This window comes from Thunnus maccoyii, chromosome 2 (genome assembly GCF_910596095.1).
Source record: "Thunnus maccoyii chromosome 2, fThuMac1.1, whole genome shotgun sequence".
Taxonomy (NCBI): Eukaryota; Metazoa; Chordata; class Actinopteri; order Scombriformes; family Scombridae; genus Thunnus; species Thunnus maccoyii.
Window position 1 is genome coordinate 36,587,687 of NC_056534.1, and position 26,142 is coordinate 36,613,828.

The following is a 26,142-nucleotide window of genomic DNA, read 5'->3' on the forward strand; positions in this document are numbered from 1 at the left end:
GGAGTTGAGTCATCCCTGTCCCTCGCCCCCGCAGATCCAGTGAGAGGCCAGGGATTCCCCAGAAGGCCGATCCCCTCGGAGTCGCTGTGTTTATTGTTCACTGGGGAAGGCTTTAACTCCAGAATATCAGAAATAGAGAGTACACAGTGGTGTGTGTGTGTGTGTGCACCCAGGAAGCATAGCTAGTTAGATCAGCAGCTGTAACACAGACAAAGTGGTTATCTTCCCTTATCAGAGATTTGTTTCTTAGAGTTGAAGTGGAGGCAAAGGAAAGAAGGCACAAAGAGGCAGACAGGAGAGATGGCTTTTACTTGCAGTGAGAACAACAACCACGAGATGGAAACCCTCTGTGAGTATCTGGTTGTCTTTTGTGTCTGTAGGAGAGCTCGGCTGTTGTAAATTATCACTCTGCATGGGCAGAAGGGACAACTAGTTTCAATTAAAGGTATACTATGCAGGATTTTCCTAAAAAAAAAAGTATTCATACGAATGTAATCCCTCTCAATCGTCACTTATGACCCACTAGAAATGTGTGATGCTGCCTGTATTTTCTCATTATTTTGCTGTGTTGGAGACGCATCTACGTGTCAACCTTTTGGCAGTGGGTGTGTAGCCCCCCCCCAGCCATTAACAGCGCACAGGGTGTGAGGTTAGGACTCGTAGCGTATTGACCAGGGTACATCGCCGTCTCTGTCTCTCTCCTCTGCTCCGCTCTGCTCTCTGTCTCTGTGTCATGAATGTATAAATAGTAGCTACAGGCCTGTGTTTCCTCTTGACCGAGGGCGGGCTGAGCTACACACACACACACAGAGCAGAGAGGCCACAAAGGACAGGATGAAGCTCTGCGTTCACGCAAAATCCGGCATTGTGGCACCTTCCCGCAGGATTGTGAGGGGGTGTGGGTGTGTTTATTTGTGCTGTAGAACGTAACCACCATGAAAACAATCAGAAAATAATGTTTTATTTGTCTTATTCACGGCTTTGTTGCTGCTCTCGCTCTCTCTCTCGCTAATTGAACCGGGGAGGAGGGGCCAAACACCAACTGACAAATCCTGCATAGAGCACCTTTAAGGACAAAGATGTATCCTCTTCAGATGGGGATGTGGGGAAATGGATGCACGGAAATATCCCAAGATGCTACTTGAACATTTCCCCTCCTCTTCTCTTTGTGTTTTATTGCAAACCTCATTGTTTTGTCGAAGCAAATCTGCTTACAAGACGCTATTGTGCACTTGCTCTCAAAAACCTCATTTTACTCTCCATTGGAGCAACGAGTTCTTACTTGAGTCTTACTGTGGTTTAATTTGAAAGGAAACTAAGCTTTTTAGAAGAAGTGGATTTGTTTGAGCATAATGAAAAGCAGTAAAGGCTACTCTTTCTCTCAGTCTTTCTAAGTCCTTGGTACAAGCTCTCAGTATTTAGCAGTCCAGCTGGGAAAGATCTGGTGGCTTAAAATGGACAGAAAGACACCATAAACAAACAGTCAGACCACAAAATCTGGCCAGTTTATCTTCTTTGCAGTCATCGTTATAAAAACAGCACAGAGTTTTTACAGTAAAAAGGTGATGACAAAGCAAACACATGCTTGAGTTATTGTAACCTTGAAGCGAAATGTGCAAGCTGGGGTCTGGGGAATAAACCTGGAGGAGTAAAGTATTTTAGTGTCAACATGTGAAGTAGCTCAAGATATATACATAGATTAATCCGTCTGCACTGTTAATGTATGTTCAGTGATTCCATGCAGAATGGGGTCTGGGGGGCCACTTTAGGGTGTTGAGATAAACCGTCCTCACTCATCACACACATGCTGTCTCCATTTGCACCACAGGGGACCAGATCAACCACCAAAAAAAAAAAAAAAAAAAAAACACAACAGGAAGTCTCCAACAGACCCAGATATCTCCCCTGTCCAGGCCAAGCCAGATGTTCTTCCTCTTTCCCCTCCTCTCTCCTGCTCCTCACTCTTCCAACCACTCCTACCCCTCCACCTCCTCCTCCTCCTCCTCCTACTTCATCTCTTTTTTCCTCCCCCCCTTCCTTCTCCTTGCTTTCTGTGCTCCCCCCCTTTCACGGGGAGGATGTGTCACTGAGTCACTCAGTCCGCTAAGTCATGGAGATGACTCTTTTAATCTGCTCCATATGTGCTCGGTCCTGATTGGGTGGCCTTCAGCAATCAGCCCTGACCTCCAGGCCAATCACAGAGCTCCCCAATGAGGCTCCCAGCATGCAAGTCATCACCGCATATCAGTCTTCAGTTCCCTCTTCAGCCCACATGATTTGATGCAACTGAATGTTTGGTCACTATGTTTCAAAGAAGAAAATAATGACACAGTCAGGATTCCTTAATTTTAGCTTTGCAGAGCAGGAATAAGCACATGACCTCACTTTTAAAAAGGAGACTCCTTGTGGAGTTTTGTGAATAGAAAGAATATTTCAATGGGATATCTCATCCGTACAACACTCTTCTCCAGCTGTTTTCTGAAATCTGTTGACGTAGCGTAAACAGGGGCCTATATTGTACAGTATGTACTTACAGTGTCCATTACTGTACATGCACACACACACACACACACACACACACTTATGCCTTAAACAGTTAACCATCAATCATGGATTCTAACTGCATTTATTTACCATAAATTTTTGGCTCAAAGCTGCATTTTTAGGCTCTCACCAGAACTAATAGAATAACACCCATACAACACAGCAGATCTCTCCTTTGATCCTTGGTTCCCACAAGAGGAAATGGCAACTTCAGACTCTGGTGGGTCATGAGTGTCATATACTGACAGCATTGTTTATTGTTTAGTGAGAGTTATATGGAAAATATTCTCTTTGATAAAAAAGAGATTGTACAGCAGGAATATGTCAGTATTTTTTTCCCAGAACCTTAAAGAGCTGTTCTTCAGTCTCACAGGACAGTGAAGACGTTTACTTTTTGTTCTGCTTCCATGTGAGAGATAGGCCTGTGACAGATTTAGGGTCTAGAAAAAAAGAATTTGCTAAGCGAGAGTGTGTTGCTAAACGTAATTGCATTTTTATTACAATGAATCGGTAATCCTGCTAGCTTACAAAATATTAACCAGAAAGGTCTTTGCTAACTTAAATTGAACCCAAGCCCATCATAATACTTATAATTGTGTAGCCAAGACACAGTCCATGATTGCACAATGTGTCTCACAGAGCAGGAACTGTTACTTTTCAAGATATTGACATGGAATCAAGTTTTCAATCTGGACCTGGGAGGCTAATCTCAAACACAAGCCAATTGTGTAGGATCAATCTTATGTGAAATGAATCAGCATTAAATCAACTCTACTGCATGCAGTAGCACATCTGGACACGTAGAGCTTATAAGACTTGTTAATGCAAAATGATAACAATGATGAATATGTGTCAATAGCGTGTAGGACAGATTACCTGCATTCATACTTCCGTACATGCACATGGTCGAGTGAGACTGCAGCCAAGTGTGTGAGGTTCAGGCTCCAGCTCTGACAGGAAGGAAGCATTTGTGCTGAATGTTATGAAAACGTCTCTCAGGCTTTTAGTCTGTATGCTGGTGGAAAAATGTACAATCACATCAACAAAGGAACAAATTAATCACTCTCCCTTTCAGTCAGTTGAGATCAAATACATTTTATAACCAGAATTTCTTTAATCATACTATTCTTAGAAAACATCTTCTCACATGTCGGCTACATTAACACATTACAGTCAGCGGGTCGGCCGTGATAAATGTGAATCTCTCTGTTGTGGGTGAACCGGCACACAGGAAGTGCACCCCGAGCACTATAGATTTCCAGGGAACATTTGGATTTTGGAACCACTTTCGTCTGATTTGCAGCCAGTATTGACTTCGGTGCGGCTTAATTCACTCAAGTTGTTGTTACATGAGTATTTCCATATTTCTGTCAGCTATTTTTAAGGAGGATCACCATAAAAAATCGAGAAAAAAAATAGAGCTTCTTTTATGTGTCTTTAGTCTTTTTGCTTAAAGAGTTTTCCTAATATTATAAATGTTCCTTTTTTTCAGTCATGGCATTAATCACAAGTCAGCCACAGTTTTAAGGGATGGAGATGAGTGTGTGTGTGTGTGTTCGTCAGAGAGGAAAAGGGGAGAGAAAGAGAGCCATAAAGGAGCTGGATTGAAAGAGAGAGATGACCAAATATTTTCAGCCTGCACACACAGACATAATCCAATACCCTCCCCTGTGAAACAAATCAGTGGGAGGGAGAGAGCAGATGGACACACACAAGGATGGAGAAGTAAAAAGGATATCGCCTCTTGACTTCTACTTACAGGCGCACGCACACACACAGACACACACACACACACACATAATGAAAGTGAATGTTGCTGTATTTGGCCATAAACACAATCCTCTACTGTCCTTCTCTCTGCTTTTACACACTCACACACACACACAGCTTTTCCTCAAGTGGGTTTACTTAATCACACGTGGTTTGAGCTAGCCTTCTATATCCACAATGTTCCCCATTCACTTTCTCTTGAATGAGGGGTGTGGCATGCCGAATGCCTTCCTAGCCACTTGGGATGGCGGTCACATGACAGTGCTGTGGGCGTGGCGAAGGCAGCAGCAGCAGTCCAGCCTCACCAGCTGGAGCTGTGATTGAGAGGGGAAGAGAGTAGGAGAGGAAGAGAGAGAGAAAAGAGGAAAGAGAAGAAGAGCAGGGAAGGGTTGGGTGAGTTGATTTTTATGTTTGCCGTGTGCTTTTTTGTCTTGAAACAAGAGCTGTTAAAGATTCTGGACAGAGGAGAAAGAGGGGTTAAAGAGGGAGGGAGAAACAAACAGAAGGGGGTAGAAATTGATTGGTGCTCTTGGTGTCAAAGTTTGTTTGCCAGGTGTCTTGTGTGCGCTGTGTTGAAAATGAACTTTTGAGGCTGAGAGGTGGGGAGTGAGTGTGTTTTTGGCAGGAGATCTGTAGAAAACCCCTAATTTAGCGTGCATGCCTTGCACTATCTCATTTCTTTTATTTTTTTTCTCTCTCTATCCATTCCCTTTCCCATTGTGCAGGAGTTTGGGGGGTCAGCACGACCACTTTCTCCCCCTCCTCCTTGCATACTCTCCTCCTCCTTCCCCTCTCCTATTTCTTTCTCCCTTCCCCTCCCATTGTGTCTTCAGCTCTGGAGCATGCATGGATAATCAATCTGCTATAATGGGACAAACAGAGTGTTGACCAATCAGGACAGACCTTATTACTCTTTTTTTTTTAGGTCTCCAAGGTTCTCTTTGGTCATTTTTTCTTCTTTAACCTCAGCTCTCTTCACATCACAAAAGTGTATCTAGGCTGACTTTGATCCAGTGCAGTGGATTAGCCAGGCACTGATGGAGCCGAGCTGTTTTGATGTTATTTAATTTTGACAATCCCTTGTGTCTGCTCTTTTATAGAGCTTGTTGCCAAGTTCAAGGAGAGTTGAGGAGTCAAACAGGTCGTTTATTCTCTGTGACAGTTTTGCTCTTCCAAGGGGAACAGTAAGAACTCCTCTCTTCTCCTAACTCTTGTCAGTTGCTTCTGGTGGGAAGCAAAACAGGTTGTGGTTCATCACTTAACTTTAATCTTTTTTGCCTCGGAGGCCAGCAAAACTTTTGAAAAATTAGTCACCTTCCATGTTTTCAGTGTATCACATGGTCTACTTTTACCCACTGTGCAGCACTTGTGTTGAATAGTTGCTTTGTTGGATGCTGCACCCAGAAATCCCAGTCAAGTCTTTGACCTTAAAGTAACATTTATTTAAGAAAAAAAACAACACATGCTTGCACAATGGCTGTGCTTTCTTTTCCATTTGCAGTCCAGTCATGTAGAGGAATCATCAGAGGTGTTCTAGATATCCTTGTTTTGCACCGACCAACCACGTTGTATCGTCATCATTGACAAGAACAATGATGCATTTGACCTTATGCCTTGAGACTGCTGCATGAATAAGGCTGCATTCACATTACAGACCTTAATGTCTTCCACTCCCTCCCTCCTACCATAGACCCATTTCTGTCTTTTTTAGGGTGGGACGGGGGATATTTAGGAGGAGATAGCAGGTCAACAGTATACGCCAGCTAGATGTGGTATACATCATCTGAAAGCTGGCAACCTGAAGATTAATCTGTAATAAACATTGTGTTTTGGTGAGGTAAAGGGAAGACTTGTGGGTAACCTATCTTAAGGTGAGAGGTCAAGGGACCCTTTTGAAAATGCAGTGGATGCCTTTGGCTTTAAAACTGAACCCGCTACATCCTCTGAAAGACTGAAAGTAACGTTGGCTCAGGACGCCGGCGTCCTCGGGGGAGTTTAGGAGGTTGAGGCTTAATTCCAATTTTTTAGTCAGATTCAATCTTTTTGTTTTGATGGTTCATGTTTGTAAGTGACATGTATCCGGCTCTGAAATGTGAGCCGCATGCGTACAAGAATAACAACGATAATGTAAATATAAGCAACAGTCAGATCATAAACATGGATGACACGGCTGTGCTAGCATTACGATAACTTCCTTCCAGTTTAAATAGAAGCTTCCTTGACTTCTCCATTGACCCCCGTTGTTTTCATCTGACAGTGCAAACAATGTATTATTAAATTAAGAAATTAATTTGGATTTCCCCCCCCCCCCCCACAGTAGTCAGCCTGCCTTTCTAACGCTGCCTCATATCTGATTTACATTTACATTTAGCATCATTACAATATGCTATAATAATGGGTGTCAGTTAAAGCCACTCAGCCATTGTTTGCATGTTGCTAATCACATTAACCCACTGATGATAAGTAATTCAATCACTGCAGATAAACACTTCATTAGTATTGTTTGGGATCAGCGGCATGAAATTCACACAGAGGTTGTTTTTTTTTTTCTTGCTGTGATTAAAAGTCTGATGTCATGAAACCAACCCTAATGACAATGAGACATTGTGGGATGCAGGTGCACTCAAAGATTTCAAACCTGATTTTTTCAAAGGGATATCCACTGCTGACTAGAATTAACCTGTTGTTCCCATCATGTGAGACAGTTCTGTGTACTTTTGTGTTTTAGACCAAAAAAATTCACCTTGAAGGCAGCAGAGCTAAGAGGAGAAGCATGAACATGTTTTACAGTAAACAACCAGGCTGTTTGTCTGAAAATATTCTTTCCCACATTACAGAATGTCTTCATAGACCTCTAGATAATTGTTTCCATGTGTATAGTCTCATATGCTGTCTTCTTTTTCTGTTCAATCAGCAAGTGAAGAATGTAGTTCATGTGTTATTGTTTCTGGTTTACCTCCATCAGCAGTTTGTTGTAGGGAATTCTTTCTAAAACATAGTTGACACACAGAGATACTGTAAATACATTTCTCACTCAAAATCTGTCCTGTAGAGTTAGAGAATCTGGCTGTGATGGAATGTTTTTATTTTATAAATGATTTTTTTTCTACATGTATGTCTCAGAAGGTAAGAATATGTCACATCCTGTCAGAGTTTATAGGTCATAGGCCTGCAGACGCTGGACGCTTGGAGGTTTGAGGTGACCTCATCTACAGCGATGTGGCAGTATTATGCCTCAAGGCATGATGGGTCGTCCATTATTATGTTTTTGAATCTGGGATGATAATTGGAAATTACAGAAACTGGTCTCTAACTCCTAAACATGTCACATTTATTTACATTAGAATCCATTTGAGAGCTTGTTATTTTACAGAATGAAAGTCCTTAATGGAAACATATCATGCACATTTACAGGTCTATATTTTTAATCTTTGCATGATTTACAGTTCAAAAAAACTCCTTATTTAACTCTTACTGACCCTTTATGCAGCCCATCAGTTCAGCCTCTGTATAGCAGGACGTATAGCTCCCGTCTCTTTCAGACCTTCTTCCCAGTGAACCCACACAGGCAACGTCAACAAACCATGAAACAAACTGTAGTAGAACAATTTCATTTTCTCCTTCTTTACTTGAATGTCAACTTCTCGAACACACCCGTACATGTTCAAGCGGAATCCAATGCGAAATATGAGAGAGGACAACGTGAACAACCCATGTAACAACCTTAGCAACAGAGCTACAGGACAGACAGCCGTTTATGCTTTTTGTGGTTTTCTGTTATTTATGTACTGTTACGATGTCGGATATCTATGTTAAACAAGGTCAAAGTTCCAAAAGTTGAGGGAGAATTGCACAGGGGGAATTTCTACACACATTAACCTCAAGTTTTGGAACTTTGACCTTGTTTAGCATAGATATCCGGCATCGTAACAGTACATAAATAACAGAAAACCACAAAAACCACAAAAAAACAGAACATGTCATTTAACAGTACAGATCATCTGTTGGTTTCTGTATAGAAGTATAGAAACATTTGCATCTTAAACTGCAACATATTAACTGTTTCTTCAGTTTCTTTCTCTGCTGCTGTTGACGCTTGGATTCATAGACGTAGTTGTAGATTTTGGCATCATTTAGAGAAGATTTTTCTTTGACTATTTCTAAGAGATATGGGCAGCAGTTTCATTCATTTCCAAACATCTGGTGGTTTTCCTTTCACTGAGGCCTCAAAACAGAATCGTTAGACTTCTGTTACTGCTTCTGTCCCCTCTCATGTATCTCCAAACATTAAAATGTATTAGAGGTATAATAGTGAACTAATAAAGAGACAAAGCCAGCGGTACATTTCATGTGAAACTAAGTGGTGAAGAACTATCTCAGAGTCGGCTCTGAACAATGCGATGCTTCTCATTTCCTCTCATTAAGCGCTACACAGCCTTCAGCGATGAAATATTCGAACCAGCCGGCTCCTTTCCCACTTCATACTTGGTGGTTGTGTGATTTACTGCACACGGGCTCTGTTTGTCCTTTACCCTGTACCAGTTTCCCTACTGCAGCTGCGGATGGGTCTGTGGCTGGACCCTCCTAGTTCCCCTTCCATGTTTCTCAGAAATGTTTGGGCTTTGAGTTACGGCTGTGGTCGGTTAGCCTTTACAGTACTGAAAGCTGCCCAGATCAGCGGGCTCTCACAATGCTACTCGGCACCACAACGACTCCCCTGCTGCGTTCGGCTTTGCTTTCTCATTTTCTCAGTTTCTACTTACAGCTATCGATCCAAACTGTGCTCGCTCTTGTTGTGTTTTTCCGCCTGTTGCTGTTATTGTAGCATTTATTTCACATTTCTCTCCGGGCGAACCTCACTGACCCCTCCATCTACAGCTCCTTTTCTCTCCTCTCTTCTCACTCTTTAAATCTTTTTTGAGGCGTTTTGGGACAAGTCATTATCTCCACTCCCAGAAGTTTCCATGTGGAGAGCTGTATTTTAAACACCGAGCAACACCATCTGCTTTGCTCCATGTTAGGCCAGGGGTCGCATTCTCCGTGGGCCGACACGACTGACGCAAGACTGAAAGATGAAGTGGGTTGGTAGCATTCTTCGGTTCCTTTTCAGAAGTGTCGATGTCTGTCTGCGCCAGCTGCGACTGTCCTAGACGTCACCGAACTTCACCGAACCTCATCGTCTTACATGGTGGGGAGTTGTTATGATGGAGAAACATGTCAGGGTTTTTTTTTAATCAGCATGTTCTGCTGGTTTCAAAGTACGGATGAGGGATTGAATTAGAGGGATTTCCTCTTGGATGTACATGACAGCCCGCAGTGACAACCTCCTCCATCCTCCCAGCTCCACTCTGTCGACCTCACTCTGTCACTACCTACTGTAAACACACCATCATGTTATCTCCCTCACACACAACGCAGCGTAGCATTAAGCTATTGGCCTGTGCTCCTTTTTTTAAAAACATGCATACAGTTGACATTGAAGTCAACTGTGCCAGGCAACAACTGGCAAATGCTTTCAAAAAAGACTTTGTGTTTCAGAATTGTGGTTGGCTCAATATCAGACCGTTACAGGGTGTAGACAAAATAATACGAACACCTCTTGGAAAGAGACTTTGAAGGGAAAAAGACATTTGAAGCTAGTACCTTTGTAATCACTGCCGCGATATTAGCTGTTGTGACTGCTGTTCATATGTTTAGCCTATGACTGTAGCAACTGACATGAATACTTTCACACTTGACCAATGCACCTGTGATTTGGGCACCGTCATGTGTTTTAAACCATGAATAGGCTGATTGCCAGGCGTCTGTATAGCTGACTAATGTTGCTAATTGGCATCAACCCAATATGGCCCACACTTGTAGTGTTTGTAGTTTTTATTGCTTCAAATTTTTTGCCGTTTTCTCTTCAGCTTTTACATTTATTTTTACTGCTTCTCCAAGTGTAGTTTAAGTTCATCTCCATCGTTACAGCTGTTTTGCAAATGTTGTTCGGTCTCTATGCTTTTATATCAAAATGATCTTAACTTAAAAAGAACATCTGTTGTAATGACTTGCTGACATGACCTAAAGGAGTTTTTTTTTTTTTTTTTTTTTTAAAGTTCTGCCTGTGAAACATACTTATAGCTTTAACGATCTGAACTCGAATGCACAGCGGGTGTGAGCCGTACGCTCTGCACAACAGATTGTGTGCCTTATTGTCACCGTTGGGGGGGAAAGCCACTGTTGTGTCGTACTGCGTTCCACTAAATGTATTAATATCGTTGCTCATTTCCAGGAAAATAAGAAATTAAAATAGAAAATGGTAGTTATGTGTTTAAAATAGTTTTGAAAATGGTACAGTAGTCATGTGTTTTAAAATAGAACAGACTCTGGCTGAAAAAAGCTCTCTGCCTGACCGTCTTCATAAAACTTCTCCATTAAAATTTGTAGATGATATTAAATAGTGCATATGTTAATCCTGTGTTCATGTGACACACTTATCACTGTCGGTCAACTCTTGTGCTGCCCTCTTCTTTCTGGATGCTCCATCTATCTCCGCCAGACGGCAGCAGCCATAAAACTTACTGATCTCCACCTTTTTTAGAGGGAGCCACCAAGGGGACATTGGAAATGTCATCTCCGGTTTTAAAAAAAAAAAGAGAGAGAGAGAGAGAGAGAGGGAGTGAGGAGGGAGAGAGAGAGGAAAAAAATAGTGGACAGCAGAGACACACATACGCACACACAGGAAAAGGAAAATTGCAACTGAAGTGAATCAGGGCAGAGATTCAGGGGTTTCATAGGAGCCATGTTTTTAAAAAGTAACGGCGCTTTCAAATAGCAGAGAGAATTTAAGAGCTGTCAGTAACGGTGTGAGTGGAATAACAGATATGATACCTTCTTTTCCCAAAGCTCAACCCCCCAAGGAGTGACTGGACAGCTTTTGACCATATGCTTAGACTTGAAGGCGAGGATGAAGAGAAAAAACCCAAGTTTACCTCGTTTAACTACAAGCATCACCACCGGAGAGAAAAAAAAATGAATTTGTCCACTTGATAAAAATTGTTTTATCTGTGACTTACTTAAGAAAACGAATGATCAAGATTTGGGCATCCCACAAATTTTCTCATCAAAGATAGTATTGTTTGCTAGACGGCTGTTATTTGTAGTAAACAACCGCACTCATGACCCACATGACTGAAAATAAAATTCAGGCGAATCCAATGCGGATAAAAAGACCTTTCTTGTCCTCGGTGAAGGACTACTTTAGGATTAAAGCTGCAACTCTCCATTTGATTACTGATTTTTGGTTTTCTGATGTGTCTCAATGGAACAAAACTCATTTTATGTGCCTGCTACAGAGAACACGAGAAAATAATTTATTATTGTTGAGGCCTCATTTCCTCGCAACTGTATCCGGTTGCATAACAGCAGCCGGATTTTCCAAACATTCATCTTAAAGGTGGAACAAAAGAGTAGCATGAATGCAGCACATATATTGAAACTTTAGGATGGCAAAAACTGTTTGAATCCATGACTAAAAAACAAATTATGGTCAGCTATAAAATCCCCTGACACAGGCCAGTTCCTTATGTACAGTCAGTCATCAACCGCACCACTTAAACAGTTCACTCGCTTCAAGACTAATGACATGTTGCGTCTGCCATGAATCAGTTTACTGATTTTCTTCTGTCTCTCTCTCTTTAATCCCCTGTTTTCTTTCCCTTTCTGCAGCACATTTACCATACTGATATTGTCATACGAAAAAACCTTTCTTCTTGCGTAATTTAAAGCAGGGCTGAAAAGTGGTGAAGTGGCAGTCATGGATCGAAGGAAGCTGAATTTCTTTGGTATTTTTAGGGGGCTTCTCCAGAAGACAATGAAGGCTTTGTTTCTAGCTGTGGTGTGATCGAGTTTCACTCGGTAAATATTAAATGTAGGGTTGGATGTGATGTGCCTGATGGGGTTTTAATGAAGGGCTTTAGAATAGAGTGTTGAGTTATGTGTAGATATGAAGTGGGGAGGGGTTATAGTGAAACAGCGGTGTTATGGTGAAACAGCGAATCGTACTGTATCTGATCGAAGGGGAACACTGTGTTAGTTTTCCAGGAGGGTTAGATTACAGGGCAGTTAAAGGAAGGAACAAAGTGGGTTTGATGCTTCAGGATAGCGGTTATTGAGTTCTGTCAGCTGAATGTTTACATACTTAGTTTTCAGTGATGTATTACTTTTCTATGAAGGTCGAGGCGAGGCAAGAAATCTGCCTGACAGCAGTTTTGTGTTTTTTGGTCTCCGCAGAGCTATGCAGGCATTTAGGATTAAGAAAAAAGGAATTCTTCTTTAATGTTACCGAGGCAACTATACGAATACAGTCTCGAAAAACTGCACATGATCTTTTGACAACTCTTACCCCGTCTACAATAATGTAGAGATTACAACCGAGAGGCAGTAGTAGAAGTGTGCAGCCTTTCAGAAGACAGCAAGAAGAAAGATGGTTAGCCGAAATATTCCTCTTGGAAACTGAGAAAAGGAATAATAAGGTATTAAAGAAGTTCCTCCAGCGATTTAGTATTGTGCTTCCATAAAGTTGGAGGACTTTTGGTGGATGGATTTTTAAGAAAATGGTTAAGAAAAAAAATGGATGCAGCAGAAGGCAAGATATCCTAACTTTTATTCCCCAAAGTCATAGTGTCTCATTCAGGCTAGCCTCTGTTCAACTAGCTCAACTACAATCTCTCATTAAGCCTTTCTTTCATCTGTCTTCCTGGGGTTTACTTTCCATATCCTAAGACAACTCAGCATCCACTTGCCATCAGAAGAATTACTTTGTGAGCACAGAAAAAACTACAAGCGCAAATACTTCGTAACTTGGTCCGTTCATATTAGTAGCATTTTTCATTAAATCCTCCCTACTTGGTAAATGTCCACACCTTTCAAACATCACAGCTCCAGTTTTTAATGCAGACTTTCTGATAAAAAAAATTTGAAGTCTCCAAGCCAAGCCTACATTACCTTGGTGACGTTATTGTCTCAGACTTGACAATACTCCCCTCTGACACTGTTTACATTGCTTTCACTGACTATGTAGTACTCGTCATAATGAATGAACTAATCTTCATGTGCAAAATTGGACGGGTTGCCCCTTTTAAGCAACAAACATTGCTAGTGCGGAAGTTAACGCTGTGGTTTTGTCTGCTGCAAAGTCCTCATGGGCAAACAGGAAACCAAACATCTACCATAAGACACTCAGCAGGATGTCTTTAGTACTGTATGGGTGACATACAAGCACTTTGAAATACAGGAACTTTTCACCAACGAGACAACAACATCGATTATTTTGCTTTGCAGAGAATATGGCTTTAACTGCTCTAAAGATTACCTAATGCAGACCATATATACACAGGGGTATGTTATCTTCTGAAATGTATATATATATATATGTAAATGCAAATGATAAAACCTCAAATAACCCCCATTCAACTTCAAGTGCCCTCATTTGGAGATAAAGGACTGGAGTCATCTCTTTGATGGGATCTATCCATTCATGCAAAGAGAGGGCCTGAACTCATCTCCATTCATTAAACAAAGCTCTAAAATCAGCTAATCCTAAAGTGCCGCTTTTTCATGTCACGAGGTTAAAAAAAAAAAAAAAATCATCCGATAAGTTTATTTATTGGAAGAAATCTTCACTCTTGACATCTGTTTGCAATTGAAGCAAGTTTCATTTGGAGCATTTGTATTGATGAGGCAAGAATAGAAGCAGGCCAAATATTTTAATGTGTTTTCCTATATTTTTCATTTGAATGAACTGTGAACTCCCCTGGCTCACTGTCTTGGCTTGTTTTTGGCTTGCGTTAAATAACAAAACGAAGGAATTTTATTCCACAGGAGTCTTACATGTTGGATACATTGCTCTAGTTTGATGCATCGTTTGTGTCTGTCTCATTTGAGTGTAACACAGAACAGTTTGGATTCAACTGTTGAGGCTACTGAGTCGTGATTTGAGTCATAGCCTACTAGAAGTCTCTTGTAGTGAACTTACTCATCCAGAAACGTAGTTTGCCATGGCAAATGTTGTTAATGCTTTCTTTGTTGAACATTACAATGCTCCGCTGCAGATCTAACTCATGAAAAAAAAAGAACTTTAGAGGCTGTTGTGGTTGCAAATGTCAGGCCTCTCACTTGAGTACACGAGGCACATAAATGATTATATAAAAACAAAGCAGTGGACGATGTTTGCAAATGGCCAGCTCATCCACAGCCTTGAGAATGAAAGAGGTTTCATTAGCAAAGCAGCGCTGTTGGAAACAAAAATGCTCAACTGGACCAAATTAGAAGGAGAAGTAAATATCAAAGCAGCGGGGTGGTCGTCAGGCTGGGTAACACTGCATGTGTTAATGTGTGTTTGTCTCTGCCAGAGTGTGACTGTTTGTCTATTCTCAGAGAGCTACAATGTAAGCCTGCAGATGGCCTGAGGCTGGAATGGTCACAGTGCCCAGGAGACAGTTTGGCTGCAGACCTGGAGTATGTCATTAGAGCTAATCTACATTCTGCCCTTCAAATGGCTACTGATGCAACTGGGCTCAACGCGAAAGTGTTCAGTGGAGAGTTAGCCAAATGACTCTTTGTGACACTTATGCAAACATTTGCAAACACATCTCGCGGGCTAAAGATAAATCGATCCAAATACCTCAGGAACATTGTATCGATTCCAAGGCTCTACATTTCTGTGCTGGGTTTCTTGAGGACAACGGTGCAGCACTAAATCAACTCTGGCCCACCACGATGCAGTATTCACAGAAGGTTCATATTACAGCATGGATTGAACTGTATCATTGAATGTTAGGATTGCCTGTTACTGATAAAATCAATGCCCTAGAACAAAGGGAAATTGCCTCTTTGGTTATGAAATCTATTGTGCAAAAACATCTCATATTCTGAACATTTACTGACTGACGAAGGGCACAGAGGGGATGATTTTTCTTATTCTCCTAAGATTTTAGCAATGGATTTATTGAGTTTTGGTTAAGCCACATATGGTATCACAGCACAGTTCATCTGTCTGGGAAATGAAAGTTGGAAAGACTAAAACATACAATGGAGCCGGTTGAAGGTGTGATAAACCCTCACAGTCCAACATTGTAGCTTTTTTGTCTTGCTTGGAGAAGAAAAAGGTATTGAAAGATATTTCAGCCGAGCGATACACACAGGAGTTTGGATATTTAAGGTGTGCAAGTGTGTAGGACAATGAGGTTGTGATGTTAGTGCATATTCATGTGCACATAATGAGTGTGAAAATAGTAAAGGTGATGATTTTTTGAAATATACCATCAACACAGTTTGTAAAGGTGTGTTTCTGTTTTTGTGTGTGTAAGTCCCAGTTGTTGCCATTAAATTAAAAGCCCCCGCGGTGCTGGAGAGGCTGCATTAAGTGGTTATTAGTTCCACTTCTCTCAGGACAAAAATCACAGAGAGCCAAACACTAAAGCTTTTTTTTTCTTGTGGAAAGTTTGTACTTGCAGTTGTAGTAAAAAAAACTGGAAAATTGATACTCTAAGCGAGATCAAATGTCTCTTACAACCTCCCACTGTCTCATCTCCCTCTATCTCACACTTTCCATCTTATCTGAGCGGGAGAGTTGATACCAGAAAATACGGTCATGTCTGCATTATTTATGTTCACATCACCAACAGGCACAAAGGTGCAAAAACGTGTTACAGGCAGGCTGTTGCTGTGTCATGTCAGCCCGACAAATCAAAAGCACAAAGGCTTCTATGTTCAGCAACAAAAGCTTATAGATGCTGGCATTTTGAACTCTCACTTTTCTGTTATTTGAGAAAAATAATAGACCCCAAAAAAAAGAGCCTAAACTATTCCAGGTATACTGTACCTGTCTGCAGGCTGCTCACCCAGAAAGAAAGAAGGATATAAGCTGTCTCCAGTCAGCTTCAGGTATATACACTTGTGGTTTGTAATGTCTGTGACTGCAAACCTCACACACACACCATACCACAAGTTTCAGTTATAGCACAGGAAATGTTGTCTCCTCCTACATCAGGAACAGTGCGAGTCTGTGCTAGCTTGTTTTGTGCTTTAGTTTGCTTGTTGCAACAGTGCCTTGGCACACGGCCTTCATCTTCTAGCAACTGATCCTCAAGTGAGGTAAGCTGTGATTTGTAGTTGGCAGCTCTTTCTCCCAACAATGTCTGTCTATTTTGTCTTCCTAATTCTTTAATGATTATGGGATTCACCTCTAATCTACAGCTGTGCTTGTCAGTTAATTGTTAACGTCCATTGACAATTAACTGGCAATTTCTTTCTGAAAAGTCTGAATTTCTCTTGCTGTCTGTTTGTGCTGCTAACAAGAGGTTGTTGCAGGTTGAAATTTATATTTTTATTATTTAATATTAAGTAGCAGATGTGTTCCTGTTCTCATATGATTTATTAATTAGTTTAGTTACAGTGCACTGATGTAAAGATTGCTGAAAAAAAACCCAAAAAATCTTTTTGCAACAGTGAGTGGGAAATTTGTCACGTCATGGTGAGTGTGCTCACACATCTGTTTGTCTCCCTGGTGGTACAGGTTCTTGAGGTTTTGTACATGATAGATTGTCTTGTATAAATGGCGGTTGCTCATAAATGTGCATTTTAAAACTGGTGTATCCTGTTTCACACAGGAAATGAACAGCTCAGATCAGTATCTTCTATGGTCTTCACACTTTGTGTTGTGTGTGTGTTCTGTTCTCTACAGTTAATATGATCTCACTTGCATTTGTGTATTAGGTGATGCAGCTGCTTTGTTAAGTCGCTGCCTACATTTTTTATAACCAGTTTAGTTAATTACTTTGTAGACTGAACTGCACACTGCTGGAATACCATTTTGCATTTTATAACATAGAAATCGGCATTAAATCTGTTTTTTCTTTCTTTTTCTTTTCTCTGTTCTATGCATCCTTCAGGGTCAGAGGTCAATCTGAGCCACGGCAACATGTCTGAATCCGCAAAGCCCCACCAACCTAACCCACAGGGTAAGGGGGAGAAAACCCATGGCAGCGACTTCAGCTATGTCGGCATCGACGCCATACTGGAGCAGATGAGGAGGAAGGCCATGAAACAGGGCTTTGAGCTCAACATCATGGTTGTGGGTGAGTCTGATATGCACATCAACGCTATCATTTAATGAAACACTCAGTTAGTTTGATTTGTTCATCTGCAACTTGATTTCCCAAAAGCGGGAGCATGAGTTGACGTAGAACAACTTCTGCATTAATGAGGTTTTTGCTCTTTACAGTCTGAAAAAAACAATCTATTCACAATATCCTAGAGTTCCTTCAGAAAGTGTTCAATCCCCTTGACTTTTCCTGCATTTGTGGTATTATTTTGTCTAATTAACCTCGGGTCTCCCACAAATTACATTCATATGTAACTAATTTGCAATAGTAATTTACCTTCATTGGCAACATTTAGTGCCATTACAGGAAGCAGTGTGACAATAGCAGAGTGAAAAGTGGATGTGAATATTTTCCCTACCCTGAAAGTCCAACTGAAATTAAACTGCAGCATACAGTACATGTCTGCTCTGTAAGTCACCTGTCCCATGTGCTCCATCAATCAATCAGATGCCAAAAAGGAGAAATATATATTTTAAATTCTTTGATTTCATGATTGCGCTCCCTAGTTTTCTACTTACATGGCTGGAGTCCTTGCATTCGATACAGCAAATCAAGTTTTGTATAAAACGATAATGTGGCATTCTACCATAAGTAGAACAGATGGTCGCACTGAGCCTGATTGCATCCTGCTACACAACACAAGAACAATACCCTGTTGTTCTCATCTAACTTACAAACATGAGCAAACATCTAGAGCTGCAGCACATTAAACCGCATGTAGATGTAGCTGCAAATGTCACTTTGGACCTGTTAGATGCTGGTTTGGTCATTGCTCTTCAAAATTCCTGTCTACCCGTGTTTGTTTAATATCTCTGAGTAGATTTTTTTTTAGGGGTATTTCAGGGTATTTCAGCTAACAAACGTGTGGCTAATGCAATATCATTACATACTGTATATAAACATATAATATGTATGAGAAAAGGTGGTATGGTATCAGTAGTATGGTGTATGATTGGCTTAGTTACCTTCTAATTCAGCCTGACCTAGAGCTTGACATTGAGCTTGATTACGGCTTCATGTTAGGTTTGGATCAAACTCTATCTTAAAATCTAAATCAACACAGATGTCTCCAACAAGACCTGAGGCTGTAATTGCTTCCAAATGGGTTATGTTTATGACAGTTATTGATTCAGCACTGAATTCAGCAAAAAAAGATCAGATGGTGTCCATTATAAATATTTTCAAATTATGCTGCAACACCATAAAATGCAGAACAAAGCAAGTAGCAAGTTAGGCTCTGTTCCTTACGCCAAAAAAAGTAAAATGCAGTATACAGTTCGGCACTTAACTCACACCCATATTGACACTGTCACATTAAGCAGGAAGTCATGCAATGCACGCTTAGTTTGCACATTCTCAGACCTAGAAAATACCTTTTTTTTTCTTATTACATTTATCATGAAAGCTCTCCAAATCTTCCATACTCCTCAGCTGTCCTTTGATGCAAAAAAAGCAAAGAAAAGAAACAATGTGTGTGTGTTTGGATGTGTGTTTCTTCCTCAGCCAGCACGGTGCCTCCCTGAACAAGCTCTTTTTCTTTGTGTGTCTATGATGTAACCAACAAACACGCATACACACACTCTGGAGTGGATAAAAAGAGGCTATCAGGCAGAGAAAGTGGCATAATGACGGCGATTACTCTGACAAGCTGAAGCATACACTCCTGAGGGAGTGCTCACACTTCCTTTAAAGAGCTGCAACACACCGCCTGTTAGGTGCCACCATCAAGTCTGTGTACACTCACACGTTTGCACACACAAGTATCCATGCAGGCAGCTGTGTAATGTACATACATGCATGCAGGCACACATAAAATAGAAACTCATGCATGTTCTTCTCAGAGAAAGGAATGTCAAAATGTGTTTTAACTTTCATAGAAATACAATTTGCGCAATAAGAGTGTGTTGAAAAACCTCAACAATGTCCTGATATAAATTTTTAAGCCTTGGTGTTTGTTTGGTTCATGTTGGCTTATTTACTGAATGCAGTCAGTTTGATTTTACGCCCGGCATGGTGTTTTGTGCACACAGCTAGATGGCATGTCAACACAACTCCAAGGAGACATCTGCAAAAAATGACAAACAATGATTTGTTGCATATGGACTGATATTGTTCATCAAAAGAGGCATAATAGCTTTATGGATGCTGGGGAATGAAGTGAAAATGTAAGACAGTTTTTGTGAGAAAGTGATGGCAGTGTAGTGTGACTCAGTGAATATTTATTTGTGGGAATAAACAAAGTAAAGTACAAAAGTCAAACAACACTGTCTTTAATCTTTCTCAGATGTGCATTATAGTTGCAGGAAACCTGCATTTCTACATCGCGAATACTTGCCTAACACCTCATCGGAGTCATATTTCTCACCTCAAGGCCAGAACTGACCTGCCTTTTAGGTTTGGCTTATCAAATTCTGAGAAAAAACATCTAAATCCCTTTGTGTATTAGATGTTTGACTTTCTTTCATCACTCTTCAGTCACTGGGTTGCATGAGATCGTAAAGGTGTCCACCCCTTACACAATGCAGTTAGATACTTTGTTAGATTCTTGGTTGCTACACAGGATAAAAATATGAAGTGTAAAAAGCAAAGCACCTTTTGTGACTCTAGTTTCTCTCTCTTTGATGGTTAGTGAGGACGTGAAAGGTTAGAGTAGCTGTGGTCTTGGTTCTGTCCCTTGTGGTCTCCTCTACGAGATACATTTGCCTAATCCCTGCCCTCAGCCAGCTGACCTTTTGATTCCCACCACGCAGCCAGGGCAGCCAGGGCAGCCAGGGCAGCCAGGGCAGCCTGGGTGTCTCCTTGTGTGTGTGAGTGTGTGCTTGTGAATGCATGTGACTGAGTAGACCGCATGTAAAGTGTCTATGAAAGAGCAAGTGTGTGTGTGTGTGTGTGTGTGTGTGTGTGTGTGTGTGTGTGTGTGTGTGTGTGTGTGTGTGTGTGTGTGTGTGTGTGTGTGTGTGTGAGACAGAGAGAGTGTTGGGAAAAGGCCGCCTCGGGAGTCACACAGGGCCTGGCAGCTTGGCAACGCTCTGCACGCCACAGTAGATGCCCATAGGGGCTGTGAACAAAGAGCGGGAGGGAAAGAACTAAAATAGTCAACTTTTTTTGAAAGTTTCTTAATATTTCAAAAGAAAACAAACCCATATTCTTTTTTTTTTAACAAGCTAACATGTGTCCACTGTAGTGGACACTATCCTTCTGTTGATCTGATGGAACTTCATTATTTTCTGCAGTTGTGTGTTTCTAAGCACTAAACAAACAAATGCACAAACACTGTGAAACCAAAGTTTCCTGTTTCTGAAATGGACACCCTGCAGACACACTCTGACTAGTTTGATCTGCTCCTGGAAAATATCTTGATTTTATGAGTCCTGAAAGCACAAACTCTTCAGTGCTTTATACAAACGAAGTGTGTTAAGAGGGTGTTTAAACTCTTCATGTGTGCACAGTGCAACACTGTATATTGCTATATATTGTGACTCTTGTATTAACTAATAAATGCAGAATGTAATGTAACCACAGAATGTAATATTGCACATCCTGATAATTATGCATTATGCAAAAGAATGTTACATCATTGTTATAATTTAAAGTATTGTTGTTTATGGATGGATAGAGTGCAGGTATTCACCATATACACTTTGATGTATGGTATCCACTTTGGCATCAGCCACAAAAATGCAGCCAAAATCATATTAAACAAAAGTAATCCTCACTTCACATTTAGTCAAAAAATTGTTGTTTTGGTGAAGTTTGTTTTTCTCTGTTGGGAAAAAAAGGAACAAACATGTAACAGCCCTGATGTGCTTCTCCATTTTAAAATTTCTGATTACTGTACAATATATCAGAAATACAATGATATGTAAATGTCAAACATAGAAAAGAAGGAAATTCATCCCCTGATGGTTTCGATGAAAAGATGTATGTATCTTAAAATGGTTAAGAATGGTTTTTGAATATTTGTCCCATTTGTGTGTGTGTGTGGTCCAAAGAATACATCTGTCCTCTTGGCCTCCACAGCTGGCTCGTCTGACCCTGCAGCTGTCCTGCTATTGTCATGGTCCATTAACACACAGAGTGCACACACACACACACACACACACACACACACACAGGATATAATCCATACATTAGGGCTGATGTAATGTGCAAATTCAGTCTCACTGTTTTTAAGGAGAAAAAGCCTAAAAGAAACTTTTTTTTGTATTTGGGTTGAATGAGGCTCTTGTCTTCACCAAGTTTGCCTCTGTGACTCTCCAGGATTAAAACCACTAGTGAATGAGTTTCAACTTTCTCTAACTGTTGTGTCTCTGTGTGTGTCTGTGTGTGTTTCTGTGTTTTCCTGAGCAGGACAGAGCGGCCTGGGGAAATCTACTCTGATGAACACACTGTTCAAGTCCAAGGTGAGCCGCAAGTCAGTTCAGCCCAACACAGAGGAGAGGATCCCCAAGACTGTCGAGATCAAGTCCATCAGTCACGGTACGCCAATACTCACATTTAGTGGCCTGCAGCCTTAAATAATATTATTCTTAATATGTGTGTTTCCTGCTGCTCTATCATGCTGCTGATTTTATGTGTGTGTCCAAAAGAAATACTGACAAAATAACTTTTCCCTGTCCAGATATTGAGGAGAAAGGAGTGAGGATGAAGCTGACAGTAATTGACACTCCTGGCTTTGGGGATCAGATCAACAATGAAAACTGGTGAGCTGAGATTACTTCATCTAAAAGCCTCAGTAGCTGTTAGAAAAGTCATTACCTTCATTACATTTATGTGGGTTCTTACCAGTGTTCAATCTACACTATTATCAAAGTCAGTGGGACATATGTGCATCTCTCTGTGAGACTTTATGTTTGAAAATTTCATGCTAAAATGTGCAGAAACCAGTATAATTTACAGTTTTACAAACACAGAATCTGTGATGGGAAAAACATGACTGATGATTTGTTACAGTAATTAAAAAGGCAAAATGGCAAAACATGTCATTGTTATGCAGAAACTGAATTGGCAAAAAGCAAAGTTAGCTTCTCATTCTCAAACTGATTCCTTCATCAGCTGGCTGCCCATTATGAAATTCATCAATGACCAGTATGAAGCCTACCTGCAGGAGGAAATCAACATCAACAGGAAGAAGAGGATCCCAGACTCCAGGGTGCACTGCTGCATATACTTCATACCTCCCACTGGCCACTGGTAAGACCGCATATTAAAGAGACGTACACCCTTGTGACTAAGTCCCAAACGTTTTGTTCCACATCCCACAGCTGCAGGGATGAATCAGGCCTTCTGGGAATCTCCTCTGACCCATTGTCTGTCCACAGCTTTTAAGCACCCCCCCCCCCCCCCCCTCTTCTCCAGCTCTTTATGTCTGTCTCCCTCTCTAGCGACCATATGTGGAACTCATTCTCTCCTCAGAGACACTAAAGTATCACTTGAAGAGTCAGGTTTCACAAAGAAACTGGACTCTTTAGTTCTCACTATTGACTAAGGTAGAGAGAGCGAAGCCATTATCAGAATGCAGAAGTGCTTTATCCTGAATAGGATGAATTGTACACATGCTAACCTTCTACCTCAGCATGTTGATTACAGGCATACTGATCATTGTATTCACAACTAAAATGTTAAATTGTGTGCTCTCACCATGTCTAACTTGCCTCAGTCTGCCAACCTCCTAAACTAGTGCATCACTGCGCCTAAATTAGTTTTTCTGCTGAATTTAATTTGGAAAAATGCTACATCAGAGGTCTGGATTTGATTATTGATTCATCTTGCAAACAGTGCCTTCATTATTCGTCTGGAACATGTTTACTGTTGCCGAACAGAGAGATGGGACTCAAAGTGGTTCACAGATCGATTTCTGGTAGAATCCAACATAAGAGTGGTCAGAGACTAGCACATTTTAGTGAGCCTGTGTGCCAGCAAAAGAGTAGATTTGGTGCAAAAGCAGAATAAATGATGTTAGTAGACTAAAGTCAGTGTAAAAATGATGCTGTAATTTTGACGTGACTGGTTTTATTCCTACAAAGCTGAGACACATCTTGTGCCAGAAGTGTCCTTACAGTGTCCTTGCAGAGTGCATGTCTTCTGTTAAACAACCAGGTGGAAACTGCTTCACTTACATGACGTTTGCTGCAGAGATAATGCAAACCACATTAGTCCTGCTGCTTTGTAAGTGGTTATTTTCTTCAAATCTACTCTGTAATTTGTTTGATTTAAAAGCAATGAGTTGTGTGTCCTGGTGTGCAAGGAGGGTCGAGAAGGACACACAGCCGCACAAGCAGATGCACAACAAGGCTAAACACACACTATTTCTACTGTAGTTGATAATGCATCTTGATAGGGTAGTAGATGTAGATAAAGACACAAAAAACACCCATGTACACAGACTGTAAACACACACATTCATTAACTATCTGACCCCATATCTCAGTGAATGCTCCATTCACTGCTGGCTCATGTTTCTGTGCACCAGTAACTGCGCAGTTGTGCACTTAAACGTTCTCTCTGTGAGAGGGGGATGACAAGTGTGTGTCTCTGTGCCCCGCTGTTTGACAGCCCCCCTCATCATCTGCTCATGTCACCACAGCTGCTACTTCAGAGAATTTGTGTGTGTGCCCTTGTTTCGGTAAAGCAGTGTGCACATGTGTTGTGGACTGAAGTGGGGAGGGGGGCATGCTAACACTTGTACCTACACTATGTGGATGCCCTGAATGTGTTTGTGTATCGTCTTGCTTACAGCTGCACAGTTCAGTCAGTACATTTTTGTCAGTATGGACCGTCTGTCACATAACACCCAAACCCCTCTCTCTCTCTCACACACACACACACTTTACTGAAACATGAAAACTCATTTTGAAAACAAAGATGCAAACATCTGTCAGGAAGTGCTGCCTTTCTCACAGCCAACCAGAAACTTATACAGTAGGCAGGAGAACAAAGGAGACATCGGTTGGGGTTACTATTGTGACCTGACATAGAAATGAATGTATGTTGAACAGACAGATTTGCTTGTGCGTCTGTTTGCATATGGTATTGCATATCTAGACTCAGAAAGGGCTTCCACACATGTTTCTTTGCATAGAAAGATTAGTTTGAACCTTTACGAAACAACATAGTAACACTTGAAATTAGAAAATCAGAAATTACACAGACACAGTGCCAAAAGCCTGTGGATGCCTCCGTCTTGTGACCTCAGTCCAAGAATGACAGGCAGGAAAATGATGACAGAACCTCCCTGGTAGCTCTTACAGGCTACTATCATTGGATATCTGCTGTGTTTTTTTTGTTTTTTTTAGATTGTCATTTTGTTTGAAGCATCTCAAACAGCAACTTGTATTTATCGCAGCTCTAAAGTCATTTGCACGTCAGCAATCTGCTTTTAAGTTGTTTCTGTGGTTTCAGATAGATGAACAGTGGTCACTGAGGCAGAACACAGTCTTGACATCAGCGATCGTTCCCGATAATGGCAAAGTCAGCCACACTATTTTCCCTACGGGCAGTCTTATTATTACCTCGTTTGACATGTCTTCCTGAGAAAAAAGAAGGCTGCACTTTGACTCTCCATCCACTCAGAGCTGGTTTCTGATATATTACAAAAGAGAGGAAGGGAATGGAGAGCAATCTGCACTGTGGCTTGCTCTTTTTTTTCCTATTTTCATTTTACCACAGAGTTTATCTCAGTCTATATATACGTGACTTTTTTTTTCTTAACTACATATATAGGACAGTTTGTGTGTGCGTGCATATAAGTGTACATCTGTGCATATGTGCATGCATATTTATTGTCTGTACAGCATATGTTCGTGTGCAAGGATACATGTGCTCAGTCATGCATATGAGGTAGCTCACATGCCTATTTGTACATCCTTGCATCTTTAACATATACAGTTTATGCATGTAGTTACGCAATTGCCAATTTATATCTGACATTCACACTGATTTTCACATCTGATACATCAACCTCCAATTTCCTTTTATTTGATCTCTTGCTATCCCACGCTTCTATTCTCTGCATCCATATGACACATGCCAGTTGTCCCCTGAGCATGAAAAATGCATAAAGTGTAATGGTCTCTGTCTCTGGTTGAATGCACAGCTTACTGTGTCATCTCCCTCTACCTTTGTGCTGCTCTGTTTTGTCTTCACTCTGTTGCTCACATGCTCCCCAGTGTTTCATCCTACGTTCATGGTGACATGCTTGTCAGTCTCTGTGTAGAGACAGCTAGGCCTCTCCTCCAATTGCCCCTGGGTCTTTGAACCAGGCTGGCCTGGCTTGGCTGGGACTAATTGGAGGGCAGAGCAGACAGCATGAGGGGAGTCTGTCTGGAGGAGAAACTGGAGGCAATGCTGAGACAGAAAAAAAACATGAAGGGGAGAGAGAAATGGGAAACACGAGGGAACAGAGCTACAGTGTAGAACAGTGTAGACTAACGCAAGGACGGCTCTAATTATTGCTTTACTTTACCAGGAGCAATTGTGAGCATGTTTCAGGAGAAGAGTAAGAGCCTTACTTGGAAATGGTGTTTTCTACAGTCTACAGAAATCATTCAAGGACAGGCAGGAAAATAGTGCCAGAGTCTAGGAAAAAAAAGTAGCATGTTATACAGAGTGTCATTACCAGAAACCTGGTTAGACTGAAAGTAATGGAATAGACCATGATTGCCCTCCAGTGGTTGTTGTG

At 41.1% G+C, this 26,142-nt stretch overlaps 1 protein-coding gene across 6 annotated transcripts in view; it reads left to right on the forward strand.

The window, feature by feature from the left end:
• The window catches only part of sept9b (septin 9b), a 72,920-nt gene that overhangs the window by 38,375 nt on the left and 8,403 nt on the right, over positions 1-26,142 (forward strand). For 3 of the 6 annotated variants that reach the window (XM_042433202.1, XM_042433209.1, XM_042433195.1), the window contains 4 exons: positions 17,250-17,435; positions 21,813-21,941; positions 22,084-22,165; positions 22,518-22,655. In XM_042433202.1, the coding sequence (XP_042289136.1) occupies positions 17,250-17,435; positions 21,813-21,941; positions 22,084-22,165; positions 22,518-22,655 (535 nt within the window). Of the gene's footprint in view, positions 1-285; positions 350-4,601; positions 4,708-16,358; positions 16,453-17,249; positions 17,436-21,812; positions 21,942-22,083; positions 22,166-22,517; positions 22,656-26,142 lie in introns of those variants that run through there. The other 3 variants (XM_042433218.1, XM_042433227.1, XM_042433236.1) reach the window with 3 other exon arrangements.